The sequence below is a fragment of the Moschus berezovskii genome, chromosome 16 (assembly GCF_049115385.1).
Source record: "Moschus berezovskii isolate FMDL1 chromosome 16, NW_MosBer_1.0, whole genome shotgun sequence".
Taxonomy (NCBI): Eukaryota; Metazoa; Chordata; class Mammalia; order Artiodactyla; family Moschidae; genus Moschus; species Moschus berezovskii.
In genome coordinates, this window is record NC_142475.1 from 59,939,925 (window position 1) to 59,958,063 (window position 18,139).

General features: G+C 45.1%; 1 protein-coding gene across 1 annotated transcript in view; it reads left to right on the forward strand.

Annotated features, from left to right (window-relative positions):
• KCNQ3 (potassium voltage-gated channel subfamily Q member 3) overlaps positions 1–14,991 on the forward strand; it is a 309,647-nt gene extending 294,656 nt beyond the window's left edge. Inside the window, exons 12-15 of the mRNA XM_055432368.2 lie at positions 350–481; positions 2,155–2,253; positions 4,013–4,097; positions 6,190–14,991. Coding sequence (XP_055288343.1) covers positions 350–481; positions 2,155–2,253; positions 4,013–4,097; positions 6,190–6,906 — 1,033 coding nt within the window. The 3' untranslated portion in view covers positions 6,907–14,991. The remainder of the gene's footprint in view (positions 1–349; positions 482–2,154; positions 2,254–4,012; positions 4,098–6,189) is intronic.
• The last annotated feature ends 3,148 nt before the right edge of the window (positions 14,992–18,139 follow it).

Sequence of the window (18,139 nt, forward strand, 5' to 3'; positions counted from 1 at the left end):
GTCTCATGTACTGCAGGCAGATTCTTTATCATCTGAGCCACCAGGGAAGCGCAATGTGTAATAAATGTTAGCTTTTATTGTCACTATGGGTTTCTTATTACTCATATGAGTGAAAAGGGATCGTCATGAAGAAGAGACACCAGCCAGTCTAATTCAGTGTGGTTCCAAGAGGTGGAACCAGGACCCGCAGCTGGGACTTCTCATCAAGTCGTGTCCTTTTGGTTCTTTTATTCCCACCTTTTATTCCCACCACCGCCCCCCCACCCCACCCCAGAGTTTGTTCATCTTGTATCGTAAGTTCCTTCACTCTCCACTCCTGATGCACAAATGTCTCCACTTTGCCTGGCAGAATTCTACAATTCCGTCTCTATAAAAAAAAATTCAAGGAGACTTTGAGGCCTTATGACGTGAAGGATGTGATTGAACAGTATTCTGCAGGACATCTCGACATGCTTTCCCGAATCAAGTACCTTCAGACAAGGTAAGACAGCACGCCTGGAAGGATGGTGCCCTCCTGGCTGCTGAGGAATCGGCCAGGGAGACCTCAGAGCTGAGGGCGAAAGGCATCCATTCATCCGCAATGCAGGGGAGAAATGCTAAGAACAAAAATATTCATCCAACAGGCCAATGCGAGATCAAATGAACTGGGGAGAATTTCTATGAAACTGACATGGCCAAGATTAACGGTCTGATCAGGCCTCAGGGAGAGAAAAGGCATGTGTCTTACTGCTCCCTGACTCTGATCCTTTGTATATGCCAACAAAATTAGGATTATCTAAAATGAGTCCAGTTAGCTAGTTTCAAATATAAATTTTTACTCAAAAGTTTATCAAGTGTTAGTTGTAATAGTGAACATATGGAAACAGCATTGATTCCTCGCTAATAATTTTCACCGTTGTTGATCACCTGGGCACTTCACATATATGTCTCCAATCCCTTATAACCCCCTAAGGTTTTACATTAGAGCTGCCATATACCAATGAGAAGACCAAGGTTTACAGGACAATGATCTTGCCCAAATTACCCAGCTAGTAGGTGGCAGAGCTGGAATGAAACCAGATCCATCTGGGTACAAAACTCCCGTCCTCTGTAACACACCTTCATTATATAAATAGTGATTAAGAAAAGAATGGTACCTGGTCTCATTAAAAAGTTATGCCACCATCAAATGATATTTTTACAGTCTATATAGTAAGATAAAAAGTTATGTGATCTATAGTGGATATATATGCATAATATGATTACTAATAGCACACTCAGACATATATACATACTTGTACATATTTATATACTTATAGGTACATATATCCTGGAGGAGGGCATGGGAACCCACTCCAGTATTCTTGCCTGGAGAATCCCATGGATAAAGGAGCCAGGCCGGCTACAGTCCATAGGGTTGCAAAGAGTCGGACACAACTGAAGTGACTGAGCACGCACGCATGCACAGGGTCAGTGGAGGAGCAGTTGGGTTTGCAGAAGCACATAGAGAGGCATGGCTCCTTCTGAGTGCCGCGGTCCTGGGCCTGTAATGAGCCGCCCAGGCTGTTTCCATTGAGCACTGAGCACTGCAGCTCAGTGCCGGGTGGGGGGATGGCATTTGTCCTCTGTTGTGCTCAGGGTGACATTGATGGGGGGCGGCGCTATAGGAGCTACTATTGAATTCATCCCTGTAGTAGCTGGAGGAGCCTGCCAAGCTGCAGGGAAAAGAGGGCACAGCCGGACACAGAGCCTCGGGCTTAGCAGGGAGACCTCCCTAACTAGAGGTTTTGGGTGGAATGAAAGAGCTGGAAGACCAGACCTGCTGCAGCCCACTTGACGTTTCCTGTAATAACTAACAGGACGCAGCTGTCACCCTGTCTCAGTGGTGGAGAGATGCTGTCACCCTCTCCTCTGGGATGGAGAGATGCTCTCGGTACCACTGGGCCAAAAGAAAAAAAATGATGATGCATTAAGATCAGAAATTCTTTCTCCTTCCCTCTATCTTTCTCTCTTTCTCCTCCTTACCTCCTCCTTTCCCCCTTTCTCTCTCTTTATGCTCTTCTCTTTTATATTCCAAACTTGCAGCTGATGACAGAAGAGAGTACATTGCTTTCCTCTCTTTTCATACAAAGCTCTCTGTCATTTAATCCCCCTTCTTTGTGTGCTCTCTTTCAGAATAGATATGATTTTCACCCCTGGACCTCCATCTACTCCAAAACATAAGAAGTCTCAGAGAGGAGCCGCCTTCACCTACCCATCCCAGCAGTCTCCCAGGTGGGGCCCCGGGGCATTGACTGACGGGCTGTGTGGTGCCAAAGCCCACACTGCATCCCCATGCCCCAGTCCCCATGCCCAAGTCTCAGCTGGGTTCCTTTACCGTGGGGGTGAGGTTGCCATTCCCCCAAATAAGATGAAGAGAAAGAGCCTGCAGCCTTTTCCAGCCTGTGGCCGATTGAGAGGTTTCTGTATGAAAGCCTTGCAGCCACACTCCTTTGTGTGGCTACTGAAAATGAAACTGACAGTTTCCTAGTTAGAAAATCAAAGGAGACTTGTGAGGGTTTTGTTCTGGAACCGAAAGAATACTTCATGTTAGCAGAGCCCAAGGCATTCCTCCTGGCCAGCTGTTTTGGCTTTTTTTTTTTTTTCATCAGCCCCAGAGACTGAGAAGGAAGTCAGCTGTTGGGCCCCAGAGCAACTCTGCTCTCCCTGAAAAACTGTCTGAAAATTGTCCTTTTATAGGTGATGAGCAAGGATCCTTTAGAAAGCCCGCTGCCTGCATTTACACTTCTTTTTCCCCAGTATCTTCAAGGCAAGTACAAACAACACCAACGAGTGAAGGGAGGTCGGCGTAAGAAACATCGTGCAGTGTGTAGTAACAAGGCTCTTTACCATTAAGGAAGGAAGAGTGTAAGGAGGTGATCCAGAGCATCTAATCTTGGCTTCAGTTCTGGGGCTAGACTGGCAAGGGGTGAACCACAGGGCCCTGAAGAGCCTCAGTTCTGCTCTTGCTAATTTTAAGAAAGGAGATCCTCTGTTTCCAGATAGTCTAGTTTCTCAAGGAAAGCTGAATATTCAGATCTGATTTGCAATTCTCCACTTTTGAATGGCTCCAATGTGTAAAACCCTGTCCAAGCCAAGGAAAGCACTGGCGGGCTGGATTCAGCACACAGGCCACTGGTTTTTGACATCTGATTTAATTCAAGACTGCTCCAGGACTTCCCTGGCAGTCCAGTGGTTAACACTCCACACTTCCAATGCAGAGGGTGCAGGTTCGATCTCTGGTCAGGGAACTAAGATCCCACATGCCATGCAACACAGCCAAAGATTGAAAAAGAAAAGAAACACTGCTTAACCCAAACCTGGCCAGGGACCTAGAAGGAGTACATAGCCTGGAGAAAAAACAACTGCTTAAAAGTACCAAGCATGAATGGTTTCAAGCAGTAGCTAGACTCCCTGAAAGTTCTCGTCTACATAGGACAATATTGAAACCAACTGGAATTTAGGCAGATGTGAACTGTGGTTGGCCAAGGAGCAAACACAGCACATGTCTCAATCCTGTTCCCTACGAATATCATCTTTGGCATCATTTTCCAGATTTTGCATCTGTTTTCCAGTCTTAGCTAAATGGAATAGATGAAATATTGGTTCCCGAGATGAGACAACCATGCTCCATCCTCAACCAGTGTCTGAGACGGAAAGGCCAAGGAACATAATTTAAAGCATTCAAGCACTCTGGGCACAGTTAAGTGCTGTATTAAGTTAAGCTTGACACAAAGCTTCCTGAGAACAGCGTAATAGTCAGCTTCACATTTTCCTGCAATCAACATGGTAAGCATGAGACATCCCTGGTGAAGGTAGGAAACGCTGGCCTTTCCCAATGCCCGTGGGCTGCAGAGTTCCATGGGCTCTTCCAGACTCTGTAAGCCTGAGCACGAGCAGGAGAGTTCCAGGGACCACGGCCCACCTAGCTGAAGTGACCTTGAAGAGCAAAAATAGGTATCATGATCTTACAGCATTATGGGCTCTTTCCTAGGAATGAACCCTATGTAGCCAGACCATCCACATCAGAAACGGAAGACCAAAGCATGATGGGGAAGTTTGTGAAAGTCGAAAGGCAGGTAGGTCCTTCCTTTCTCCCACCAAAAACAAGTATGTGGAATTTATTTTCAAATGTCATTTTTTTCATAGGGAGATAACAGACTTGAGTATCTACCATTCATCAAGGGATCTGGAAATGAAATCCCTGAGTTAGCACTTTACTGGCTGGGTGATCACTTGCAAGTGAATGAATTGTTCTGAGCCTCAGTTTCTTCATCTGTATAATGGGGATGTTAACACCTCGTGAGGTTGCTTTGAGGATTAAATCAATTGATACCTGTAAATTACCTAGAATAGTAGCTGGCACACAGTAAATGCTCAACAAATGGTAGCTACTATGATCATGAACTTCATGGTGTTTAAGGAACGTTAGTGCCCTTCTCCACATTTTCTGTATTTTTCTGTATTTGTAATCCTCCTTCCCTGAAAATCTGGGACAGTGTGTGGCCTGTGTGAAGGGGCCCGGAGGAGGGCAGGCTATGGGTGGGGTTCATTCAGGGCAGAAAGAAACCCATTCAGTCACAGAACCCCAGGAAGTCCACCTCTCATTTCTTCAGTAAAGTGGCTTGTATTTTAGCATTGTTTGCCCAACTTTACCTGGGAAGCCCATCTTCCTGGTAAAAAAAATCTGCCTGCAATGCTGGAGGCCCAGGTTTGATCCCTGGGTCAGGAAGTTCCCCTGGAGAAGAAAATGGCAACCCAGTCCAGTATTCTTGCCTGGGAAATCCCATGGCAAGGCAGGCTACAGTCCATAGGGTCACAAAGAGTTGGACGTGACTTAGCGACTAAACACACAATACACCCAACTGTACTAGATAAATGGCACTGTCAATTTCCTTTAGGATTCCTATCAATCCTTTTATTTTATTCATAGCCCAAAATTGGATCTGTGCAGAAGAGATAAGAGAAAATTTGAATAATTATCCTTTTTTAGTATGTCAAGAATATCCTTTTCCGTTGTTAAATTTTAATTTGTCATCTCAGCTCTTCCATTTACCTCCTTTGTGATGTTGGATGAGTTACTTCATCTCTCTGTGCCTCTATTTCCTCAACTGAAAAATAGAATAATAGTATCCACTTCTTAGGGCTGTTATGAAAATTAAATAAGTTAAATAAGAAAATTAATATGAAAAATTAAATAACTTTAAAGTGCATAGTGACTGCTAGAGAAGGATTAGTTATTATTGAGACTTGGGTACCAACTCAGCCATGACCTTGCTCTGTGCTTTGTGTCGTCAGCTATAAGAAGGAATGGTAGGCCCGCCTTCAGCCTCTCCTGGTGAGCTGTGAACTGTCAGAGAACATCCCATGTACACGTGCATGTGCACTTGTGTGTGTGCACGCACGATGATTTCCATACGTTCTCAGTTTTGTAGGTGGGAGCAGGTAGATGCAGCTGATCTCAGCATACCTTCTCCTGGCCTCCAAGGCCCCTAGGGAGCATCTCTAGTTCTGAGAAGCAGAATTCTTGCTAACCATTGCCCTTGTACCCATGGGGCTTACGTCCCCAGGTAGGGGGAATGTGCATAGACAATACAGATGCTTCTTTAAGGGAATGTTTACAAATCAAGAACTCCTCCTCCTGGATCCAAACAGGAGAAGCAAGGCCACCTTCTCCTTGGGTAAAACTTACCCTCACACCATCTCTCTGCTTCCAGGTTTCTGGAAAGCCCTTACCCTGTTGTTTTTTTTTTTTGATTAGCAGAAATCCATGCAGGCTTCCCAGGTGGCACAGTGGTAAAGAATCCGCCTTCCGGTGCAAGAGACACAGGAGACACGGGTTCAGTCCCTGGGCCAGGAAGCTCTCCTGGAGAAGGAAATGGCAACCCACTCCAGTATTCTTGCCTGGAGAATCCCATGGACAGAAGAGCCTGGCGCAGAGCTGGACATGACTGAACGACTGAACACGCATGCACGCATCCATGCACAAAGCCCAGAATCGAGGGACACAAAACAGTTAACTGTTATAATGATTATGACCAATGCCAAGTTCTAATGGCAAGAACCCCGTTCCTTTCTGGAAAGTAAACGCTATGGTTTTTCCTCGGCACCAATAACAAGTACCAGCAGGCCCGGAGGAAGCAGTAATTCCCAATCCCTCCTATTTTCCAGGTTCACGACCTGGGGAAGAAGCTGGATTTCCTGGTGGACATGCATCTACAGCACATGGAGCAGCTCCAGGTGCGCGTCACCGACTTCCGCCCGAGCGAGGGGCCCTCCTCGCCAGCCGAGGCCGAGCAGGGAGAGGACCGCAGGGATTCGGATTTGAAAACCATCATCTGTAACTATTCTGAAACGGGCGCCCCCGATGCCCCCTACAGCTTCCACCAGGTGCCCATCGACAAAGTCGGCCCCTATGGGTTTTTTGCCCACGACCCCGTGAACCTGCCCCTAGGGGGACCCAGTTCTGGAAAGGGTCGTGCGACCGCCTATGCGGAAAGGCCCACCGTCCTGCCTATCTTGACGCTTCTCGACTCCCGAGGGAGCTACCTCTCCCAGGCGGAACTGCACGGCCCCTGCTCGGACCGAGTCTCCCCCCGGCAAAGACGCAGCATCACCCGGGACAGCGACACGCCCCTGTCCCTGATGTCGGTCAACCACGAGGAGCTGGAACGCTCACCCAGTGGCTTCAGCATCTCCCAGGACAGAGACGATTATGCGTTTGGCCCGAGCGGGGGATCAAGCTGGATGAGGGAGAAACGGTACCTGGCCGAGGGTGAGACAGACACGGACACCGACCCCTTCACACCCAGTGGCTCCATGCCTCTGTCGTCCACGGGGGACGGCATTTCTGATTCGATATGGACCCCTTCTGGCAAGCCCACTTAAAAAAGGGGCTGTGGGCTGACTCCTCCTTGTAATGTAGACAAACTTTGTATAGCTCACTTGCTCTCACACCCGCCACATCCCCGTGAGATCACCGGGGGCTGCATCAAACGCGTGCATGTGCGTGGTGGCCCCACCTGGGCGGGGGCTTGTCGTGGCCTTTTTCCTCCCCCGGTCACCACAATGAAGCCGCTTCCTTTCAAGCATGGTTTGCATGACTTTACACTATATAAAATGGTACTGCTAACCTCTTTAGGATACACATTTATCCGCTGTTCTTACTTTGAATCACAACTGGACCAGTACAGGGAGAAATTATGGATGAGCCTGCTATGTGTCTGTGTGGTTGGCTGCTTTGGGTTTTGGTTTGGTAAGCAGAGAAAGTCGTTTCCGTTGCTTCTCACATCACCGCCCCTTTGTGTAAAACACTCCAATGCTTAGTTGTTTTCTACAGCAAGCAAATAGTTCCCTCAACAAAAAAGGATCGTGTACCAAGGAGGTTGCCTCTTGAGCTAAAATGTGAGGGCAGGAATGAGATAGCATCATATCTGCCAAACTAAGAATTACGAAATTATTTTATTAAGGAAAAGCTGGGAAAACCTTCCGAAAGCTCTCAGAGGGGCCTCACCTGGTCTGTCGTCGTCAGCTCTCATGCCCCAGTTTCTTCATCTCTCAAAGGTGGTGGCAAGTGTAACATTTCGGATGAGTTGTGACTAGGCAGGGAGAAAGCACACACACACACGCACATTAAATAGTTCCCAACTTACGTAGCCAAAGATAGCAAAATTTATCAGCAGTGGGGTGCCCCTCGGGGCGGGAGTTAAGTTCAGTGCCTTCGAGACAAGGTTCCAATTCACATTCCTCCCTGTGATACTCATACAAGATGTCCGAGTCAGATAGGAACTACAGTCAAGAGGGCTCACAGAAATTATCTGGTCCAGGACTTTCCCTGTAAAAATGAGAAACCGCGGGCCAGGTAAAGAGAGATGACTAGGATGCCCCCTCATCCCCCAGGAGAGCTGGGACTCAAATCTCAGTCAGCTGACTCTTTCCAGGCCCTGGTCTTCTCCCAACGCTGCTCTGCAGTTTACACAATGGGACCAAGATGCCTGCACTCTGTGTCTTGTAGAAAGTGCTCATGAGACTGTTTATCCAAGGGGAGGGGGATGTCTGCTTTTATTGCAAAGAGTGCTTGTCTGATGCTTTGCATTCTGGATCCAGAAAAAACAATCAGTACCAGGAAGCTACAACATTTTTGACGTGCAAACAGGCAAAATTTCCAGAACCATCCAGTTTTACCTCTCTAGAAATTTGAAACCACATGTAGCCATAAGACTAGCTAAAGTGTAAGCGGACAAGCTGGAGTGCACTGACCCCCTGTCTAAGTATCAACATGAAGCAGAAGCCATCCTGTTAGGAGATGGCGCCGCTCTCTGAAGCACGTTGATGGGAAAGGTTTCCGTTAGGCTTGGGCTAATTAGCTAAATGAGTCCACTGCAGTGCTCCTGTCTCACTCTCTCCACATGTCTAAGGGCCATTGCAGATGGTTGCCATGGTGACCATCAAACTGACTGACGTGGAATGTCTGCATCCCACCAATATTCTCCCTTGCATTGTTGTCGAGAGCCAGAGTGGCTGTGGCAGACACGAGGTTGACGGCTTCATCATTACCTAATGCAAGGATTTTGGACTATATTGGAGAGAGGAGCTTCTTCCTCAGAGGTGGGTTCCTTTCAACCACATGTCAACAGGTACCTCATAAAAGGCGCAGAGTACAGTGATAATGAAGGGTCAGCCCCTGACTTTAGGAACTTAACAAGCAAAGCCTGAAGTCCTTGGCATTGTGAATGGTAGAAAGGAAGTTGTACACGGAGAGTCCCATGAATGGATGGGTGTTGACCTTGAAGTCCCAGGTAGGAAATACAGAAGAATGAGCATATACATCAGACATGAAGCCCCCTCCCCTAAGGTTTACTATTGGACTTTCTGGCCATTTGAAGGGCAAAGGGCATGGGTCATTCGATCCTTCTTCTGGCCCCTATAATATGGCTACAAGTGCCATTGGGGTGGATGACCCAATAAGCCTTATGTTCCTTCCTTAGGGCTTGATTCTTGATTCTGATATTCCTGGAATCTTTCATCAAAAATGACTGAGCCATATAACATGCCAATTATTTTTCTAACTTATTAATACCCCTGAAGAGCATACTGGTCTCAGTATCTTACAAGTAGAGGCATTTTCCAAGAACTCAGTGGAGTTCCCAACTGGAAAAGTGAGTCTTTCTCATCCTCATGTTAAAAATAGTCATCTTGGATCCAAAGTTAGATGATTTCCTTAGGTTCTTTTAGTAACTGACAAAGGACTGGAATTTGTATTTTGTTCCAAACCATAAGATGGCATTTAGCTTCCCTGCTGAGTCATAAGGCCAGGATGTCAGGGATTGGATTTGTGTTGATTATATAGCCCCAATGCAGTATCAGGGTAGACAAAGGCAAATTAATCTTCATGAATGAATAAATGATAAGACTCTTAAGAGCTATTCTTTCCCATCTAAGAAAACAGAAAAGAAAAAATTATTTTCTGGAATCTTCTGCTTTGCTATTCCCTTTTAAAAAAAAATTCCAGAAATGCAAACCAAACCCTATTCAAGTTGCCTGCCCACAGACGACATCATCAACATGGCTGTCATTGATGAAGTAGAAATTCAGGGTCTAGGATTAAACATAGGTTATAGGGAGAAACATTATGTGCTTCCACAAACATCTTTTTGTCAAACCAAGAAGCAGAATGCTGGAATAATCCAACAGAACTGGTAAATAACTATTACCAAGATTACTGGTAAATTGAGATTATTCTACCAAGATTATTCTACTTCAGATATGCCAGTGGTTCTGAAGTTTACCAGAGAAATTACAATGGTTCAGCCAGACTTCATGAAATAATGACAAATTAATTCCATTATAAGAACTAAGTATGACTTTCTCAAGGGAAACTGTACATCATATGCATTCAATCTCTGTATGTTACAACATGATATATGCAAAATTTAAGAGGTCCTCTTTTAGTAGTATCAAAATTAATTAGATAAATCCACTTTCCAAATGTTAGGTTAAAGGTGATCCTATTGGCTGAGAAGAAAGTACTTGAGATCACTTTTGAGTTTGGACTACCAAAGACTAGCACACAAGCAAATCCTGGAAGTATTTTTTTTTTTTAATTGTGAGAGGAAAAGGGGGAAAAAAACCATCAAATAGAGAAAGTTTTATTTACTAACTGTGTTTGTTCTGGAAGTTGAGAGATCAGATTTATTAAATATGGCATTGATGTTATAAAGCTCTAATTGTCATGAAAACAAAGCCAGACGATCTCAAGGTATACTATAGGTCAGATGAGTTCATTAATCAAAAATATGCATCGAATACTTATTTTGTGCAAGGCAGTTAGTTCCTAAGACACTGTGAGTTGAAAGAATAATTACTTATAGACATTATTAATTGTTAATGCTAGTATAACAGGAGCTGCTCATAACTGGTCAAGATCATTGTCATAATTCTATGCCACTCAAATAAGCGTGATAAAAACACTCATCTGTTTGTTCATTGCCAAGATTTATTAAGCACCACTGTCTTCTAGGCACTGCACAATGCACCAGAAATTCAGAGATAAGAAAAATATCAAAATCTAGGACTCTAGTGGCCTTGAATTATTACAGGTCCCTTCAAGCTGTGTCTATCAAAAGTGGAAAGAACCTCATTTCATCCCTGCAGACAATTCTAAGACAGGAATGCTTCCAAGGGTGGAATCGGTGAGAACTTGAACATGGAAGAACGTGAAAGTAAAAACTCTGCATTGAAGTGGTCATGACCGCATCAGCTCAACAAAGACCAAATGGGTCCTACAGGGACTTTAAGTTCCATGCTTTGGACTTTATAGCTCCAGATAAGCTGTGGAAGGAGAGTTTTTAGAGCATCTGAGAAGGTTCTTCAAGAAACACTTTCTCTTCCTCACCAGATTGCTGCCATAATGGACACCAGGCAAGGAACTGAGACGGTTCCATTTCGTTGTGTTGACCAAGAGATGCTTATAGTAAGGACCAATATACAGCATCTGTTTCAAGAGAAAAGCTTCTAGAAACCTACAGACCAGGTTCTTCTGGGCCAAGAGAAGAACTGTGTCCATTGTCCTAAGATGTCAACTGAATTTTGAACAGTCTGCCATTCTCAGCCCAGGCTTCCTCCAGAAGATGCCAAGTAACTGATCTTGGTTTTCCTAGAATCCACACACAAGGCACCTAGAACCACAAAGATTGTCTTTGCTTTCTGAACCCCAGGCCCTCTGAGGAATCTGCCCCATTGTCCTTACTTGTCTTTGAAGGATTGTTTGTTTCAGTATGAACTTTTGAACAGACTGTAAGTCCTTTCTTTGCATTGAAATCAACCCAAAGCTCTTGTGTTACTAATATTACACTATTTAAACCTGAGCCTAAATCAGGTAGCAGGCACACAATGCCCAGGTCAGAAGCAGATACTGTCTGCATATGTTTAGTACTTTAGAAAACCAGGAGTGGAAAATGCCGAGAGCTTGGGAGGATATAGAGATGCCCTGGATGAAAATTTGAGTTATATTCAAACATGTTTGGCTTTTCTGGCAAATTTTTATTTTCAAAAGAGCTAATTCATATAGATAAACCCTAGTACAGAGACTGCGGTATCTGGGTGACTACCATTCGTGTTCATTTTTTTACAGTATATGTGGACTCCATTGCCTGAGTCTTTGGTATAACTTGTGAACTCTAAATTTACGCTAGAAGATCTTTTTCTGAAAAACAGTGGTGAAGATACAATACCAATTTGTACACAACAGGATCAGGCGCTTTCACACTTGCATTTTAATAAGGACATCTCTAGAAATAAAAATGCTTCCTTTTTCCATCAAAATAACGAAGAGCAGGAATGTCGGAAGGAGGAGACCAGGACTGTTGGATCCCAGTGTTCGGGTCGTGGAAGTTCCCTGGAACGCACAGTTTGTAGGTGGTAAAGTCAAATAGGAATAATTAAATATAAAGAGATGAGTTGTTTCAACAAGGAAAGTCAATTGTGCCATGATGTCTGTGAGACAAATGCTAGAAATGAGTAGAGAGCGTCTAAGAAAGAGTTTAAGTTTGCTGAAACCCTCTGCAGGGGGCTTTGTTCTCAACTTTGAACAGTCTCACCTCCAGCACGCCTGCAGGGAAACTGTGACTAGTATTTTCATCTATTATCATAGATGCAGGAAAGTAGAATTTCATAGACTTTTAGATGCTCAGAATGAGAAGAGACCTCAATCCCCCAGAAAAACCACTTCTCTTTTTATATCAGGAAGCAGAGGCAAGGAAATCACATTTACTTGATCAGTGACTAAATGAGTGATTGTGTTGCAGAATCTGGAACTCAGATCTCCTAACTCCTAGACCAGGTGTTAGAGATCGAAAACTAAAATACCCAGTGAGAATAGAACATTGTTCTTGAGCCCAGGAAATGAGAGAAAACCTCCCCGTCCACTGGAGCAACTGCAAAAGCAGACACATGCTCAAGACATCTTCCCGTCTCAAATATGATTGAGGATCCCATGCCTTGAAAGATGACATCATTCTTTCTTCCAAAACCCTGCTGTCTTCAGAGGCATAGAAACACCGCTGCTGCTGTGAGCAGTTGAGAAAAGGAAAGAAGAGCCCTCCTCCCCTCCCCTCACCTGACCACTCCCACTTTGTCCCCTCTGTGTCCTGCCACGCATAGACCGGTTCATTTCTTTGGTACATCGCTTAGACCCATTCAGCTTTAGAGTCATGTCTCAGACTACATCCTTATCTAAAAACCCATTTACCAGGATTTCTCCTTGGGGGAAAAGAAAATTATCGACTTGAGTTTAAGAAAAGGGATGTGATTTCTTTGGGCAACTATTTGACCCCAAGTCACCAGGTCTACTAAAGTTGTCCCTTTGCGTGGGGCTCTCTGGGTCTCTCCTGGGCACAGCCTGTTTCCTCTTGCTTTGTCCCAGAATGTCTGTCTGGTTCATATCACAGCCTAGGATTCTGGTGTCTTCACCAAAACCACAAATAAGAAAACAGGACTTAACTGCAGATATCTTATGTTCTGTAACTAGAAAATTGTTTTAGGAAATGAACAAGCTTCTGTCGGCTCAAAGGAGGATTTCCATAGTGATTTCCACTCAAGCTGTGCTTGGGATAGATTTTCCAGAATTCAGCAGGGCTGCCCCACAGCCCTTGCTAAACCCAGTAGCAGGATATTCATTTCTTCTGAATCAGGCAGAACCAGGAGCTCCTAAGAGATAGAAAGAAAGATGGTCAAGCTCTTGGATGGCAATAGATGGCCCAGTGTTTTTAAAGACTGTCTGAGGTTGAAATAAGTTTCAGAGAGAAATAAATAAAAAATGGGCTCTTTGGAAGAATAACCTGAAAGTGACTTATAATTGAGCAGTCAAAAGCCTTTCCCACAGATTAGGAATATATCTGTAATTCCTCTTAGACTTGTCAAATGGACTATACAAATTGACATCCCAGAGTAAGACAAAATGAGAGCATGTTTTCTTTCAATGTTCTGTTCTCTTCCTCTGCCCACAAGACTGTGGTCAGGAAAGGGGGAGAGGGGAACATGCCCTGATCTCTCACTTGGAGTGGCATGGGATATCACAGTTCTCTCTCTCAAGTTCATGCAATCCTCATCCCAATCCCACTGGAGAAGTGTTACCGTTTTCATGTTGTAGATGAGCAAGCTGAAGGTGAGAACGAGAAGCCCTCAACAAAAACCCATGTACCTCCAAAACCCATTGTTTCTCCCCATCCCAAGTCTCCCGGGTCAATGGAAATGCTCCCAGACAGGCCCTGGGATCTTCCACAAAGCCTTGCCCTCCTGTACCCTGTCACCTTTCCAGTAGAATGATTGCAGTCCCGTTGGGTCTCTAGAGAGAGGAGTGATTCTTGCCTTGACTGCTCCCCTTGCTATTTGGTGGTCCTGCCTGTTCTTTTGAGTGGTTTTACATTCCAGCTGTCGGCGGGAGAAAATAATGCCACATAAATTGTCTGTCTGGCTTGTGTTGGAGTCCACTAGCCGTGGGAGTTTGGTATGGCTACAGACAATCCCACAAGTGCCCCTTGTTCTGTATCCCCAAGGATCTCCTTTCATTGTTTTAACCAAACAAGTTCAAATGTCCCTCCCTCCCGACTTGGGTCTTTTGTCTCTAGACTGCCCCTTTATTCCAGGGCTTTGAAATCCTGCAAAAACAGTTGGGTCTTCAAAAACACTCTCTGGGAGGCCAAACGCTCAGAACAGTTTGTGTTTTACTTTCTCGATATGAAAAGATCAAGGTTCCCAGTGGAAGCCAACCTGATCTGATAATTGGGCTCTTATTTTCCCTCTGAATCCTGTTCTAAGGGAGGGGAGGATAGCTTCACCCTCCAAAGTTCCTCTGAGGGTTCAGAGTCCGGGTGGGAGGCCAAGTTCCCAGACTGGGGGCTGCTATCTTGTCAGGTGTCAGAGGCTTTGCTGTTAGAGACGTGAGGTAGGCTCTGACTCATCTTGAAAATCACCTTAGAAAGATGGGCCAGCTTCATCAGACTTGTCAACCCTTCCCCGTTTTAAAGGAAAATGCTTTCCACATTGTTTCCAGTGCGATATGGCTCTTCTTGTACTTTTTCCTCTTTGTAATGTAGGAGTGATGGGAAACACCAGTCTTTGAAGAGCACATGGAGGTTTCCAGCGACATGAATCCACTGTATCTGATTTTGGATTGTATTTTCTTTAACCCCCTTTTACGGCATAGAATTCTGGTGCCTTGCTCCCTGAATTTGTCTCCATGCTAACAAGTAGGCTTTCTTCACATTCTGGCTTACACGGGAACACAACTCTTCCACAAGTGGCCTTTAGTGCTCTTTATAATATGATTTCCTGTAATTTTTAAACTGTATGTGTAATTTATATTCTGGCTGTGTCCAATCTTTGAACAACTTTACTAGGTTGATTTCCATATATATTATGCAAACAATTCTTACCTGATTTTTTATGTTCTATCTAAAATAAATACTGCACCACTTATTAATAAATAGACATTTCAATGACTGTGTGGCATAATGTTCTTTGCTTCATTAATGGCACAGAGTGACAAGTAAGGACAGTTCTTTGTTTGGGTTTTTTTTTAATATTTATTCATTTATTTGGCTGTGCCAGGTCTCGGTTGTGGCACACAGGATCTTCCATCTTCCTTGCAGTATTCGGGTTATTTAGTTGGCAGCATGAAAACTTTTAATTGCAGCTTGTGGGATCTAGCTCCTTGACCAGGGATCGAACCTGGGCCCCTTACATGGAGAGTGGAGAGTCTTAGGCACTGGACCACCAGGGACGTCTCAAGACAGTTCTCCTTTGGAGAAGTTTCACCTCCTAGACCATGCGGAAGGAGACCACGCAGGTGACTCAGAGGGACTCTAAGTCAACGGAGGGGAAATGAGTGGAGCTCATGCCAGATTGTCTCCCTCTATCGTCAGTACAGCTGGAAGGGATGATTTCTCTTGAGAGACAGTGTGTTGGAGCAGGGAACTCTGGGAGCATTACTTAACCTTTTTCTGTCTTGGTTTATCATCTGTAAAGTGAGGAGGAAAATGTGTGCCTTGAGGGGTCATTATCCTCCCGAAGGATCTAGCACTCAGCAAGTCTTCAGTGAGTGAAAGGTTTTGACTCCATCTTATACTTGCCTCCCTGGCTGCCTTAATTGGATTTCCATAAGAATAGAGACAGGATATTGGGTGCAAGTAGTTTATTTGGAAAAAGTGGAGAGACCGAACAGGGAGGGAGAATAGTCAGTAAAGAATGAACTGTTCCTTGGGGGTAGCTGGGCTCATTTCCACCAGGAACTCCCTGCGAAGCCTCGCAAAATGTCCCAAAGAATTGTTCCACCTGAAGACAGGCATATGGGCATTCATCCACTGAGCCCTGTTCTTCCCTGGTGGAGGGTTGCCCTGGGGCATTAAATTCCCTCCTCTGTCAGTTTCCTGGGCTACTGCTGAGCAAGCTCCCAAGGGCAAAATATCAAAGGCAAAGGAGCAGAGACACAACCGGAAGTGATAAGCTGTCTGAGTGCTGTGACCACAGGGCAGAAAATAGGCAGGGCAACATCAGCATGTGGCACTTAAGTCTGCTTGAAAACCCCCCATACACACAGGGAAGCAAAAACCCAGCCAGGTTGCCACAAACCACTCTAAGTCAGAGGACAATGTTGGTGAACTCTGGGCAAGCTGGTCCTGGTGGCCACGAACTTATTCATTATTAAAACAATGCCTGTAACTTCTAGGAAGCAGGGTATAAGTTCTGCTAGAAGGTCATCCTTCAGTTCCAAGGTCCACATTTGTTATCATGATGGCCTGAAACTGACCTTGCAGTTGAGAAGAACATCCAGTCTGCAAATATGTGTCCCTCCCGCAGTGAAACATAGCCACCTCCGGTCTCAGGTGACTGTATGACAGACAGAGAAAAAGCCTAAAAATTATAACCCTGAGAAAATCCCTTTCCATCTGCACAAATGGAGCAAAGCCCATTCACAGTCTTGCATCCCAGGTCCTCCCAGGGGCCAGTTATTGTTCCTAACAATGTGGGCTTCCAACAATGAGCTCAGGCAACCAGCTGACCTGGGACCCAGTGGCCTCCCCACACTGAAGATGTGTAAGGGGTCTCCCCTGAGAAAAGTCCAATTGTCCTCATATCCTGCCTCCACATCAAGTATGAAAACATCCCTAGCAATTTATCTCCTGGTTCCGGGCAGGTCAGCCCCAGGCCAGCGGAGGGCAAGGGGTGGTTAGCAGAGGGAAATAGAGATGAAACAGGGAAATAATACAGATCAAATCATGGACAGCCTCCTGGGCCATTATAAGGACACTTGAATTTACTCTGAAGGTAAAAGACAGGAAGTTAGTGCAGGACTTTGAGTAAAGGGATGACAAGACTGGATGGATGCTAAGCAGGGCTTCTCTAGCTGCTGTATTGCGAATACAGTGAGTGAGGCAGGGGCAGAGGCAAGAAGCTTAATCAAGAGCAATACTACCTTAGCAATAATCCAGGCGAGAGCGAGAGTGGCTTGGACCAGAGTGATGGAGGTGGCAAGAATGCATTTTAAGTGTAGAAATGACAGGATTCGTTGATAGATTGAATGTAAGGTGTGGAAGAAGGAGAAGAAGCCAGCGAGATTATATAGATTTTATCTGAGTGCTGGAAGAATGAAGATATCATTAACTGAGATGGGAGTAGATTAGAGAAGAGGCTAGTTTTTGCAAATGGCTTTTTGCATATTAAATCTGAGATGCGTACAAGGCATCTAGTGATATGTTCTGTAGATAGTTAAGCATGTAGTTAAGGGGGTTATTTAAGGTTGAAGGTTATCAACCTATCTATCGACTTGACAACTTACATATAACATTTGAAACCATGAAACAAAGTGCTGTCTCCTTGTGAACAAGTATAGAGCAGACACCTAAGGACTGTACTTACAACTTCAAGAGGTCAGGGAGACGAGGAGAAACCAGCAGAAGAGGCTGAGCGGAAGCAGATGACGAAACAGAAGACAGTCAGGAGACCGTGGTGTTGGGGTGCGAAGGGCGGACTCATCTCACGGAGACAATGACACACTGCTGCCACCAAGTGCCACTGAGAGGCAGAGGGAGCGGAGGGCTGAGCGGTGCCGGAGTCATGGAGGCCTCGACAAAGGCAGTTTGGGTGGGGTGCTGGTGTGATGTCTGATTGACCCGGCATTGAGAGAGAGGAGAGGAGAGGCGATGGGGGTGTTGAATAGGGTCAGCTCATAGTGACCACTGTAAGCATCCACTTCCGTGGTGTTAAATAAGTTCATAGTGGCGTGCAGCTGTCACCACTGTCCATCTCCAGAATTCTTTCCATCTTATAAAACTGAAACTCTGCACCTATTCAAGAGTAACTGCCTTTTCTCCCTCTCTCCAGCTCCTGGCAACCACCATTCCACTCTCTGTCTCTCTGATTTTGACTATTAGTACCTCATACAAGTGGAAGCCTGCAGCATTCGTCTATTTGTGCCTGCATTTTTAAGTCTGGGAAAAATGAGAATCGGAGACTTCAAGCAGTTTGCCCAAGGCCACACAGCTAGTTAACCACTGAAGCAGAATCAAGGTTGTAGTGTTTGTTCCTGTTGCCTCAGCCAGAGATGTTACTGTTAGCAACGTAG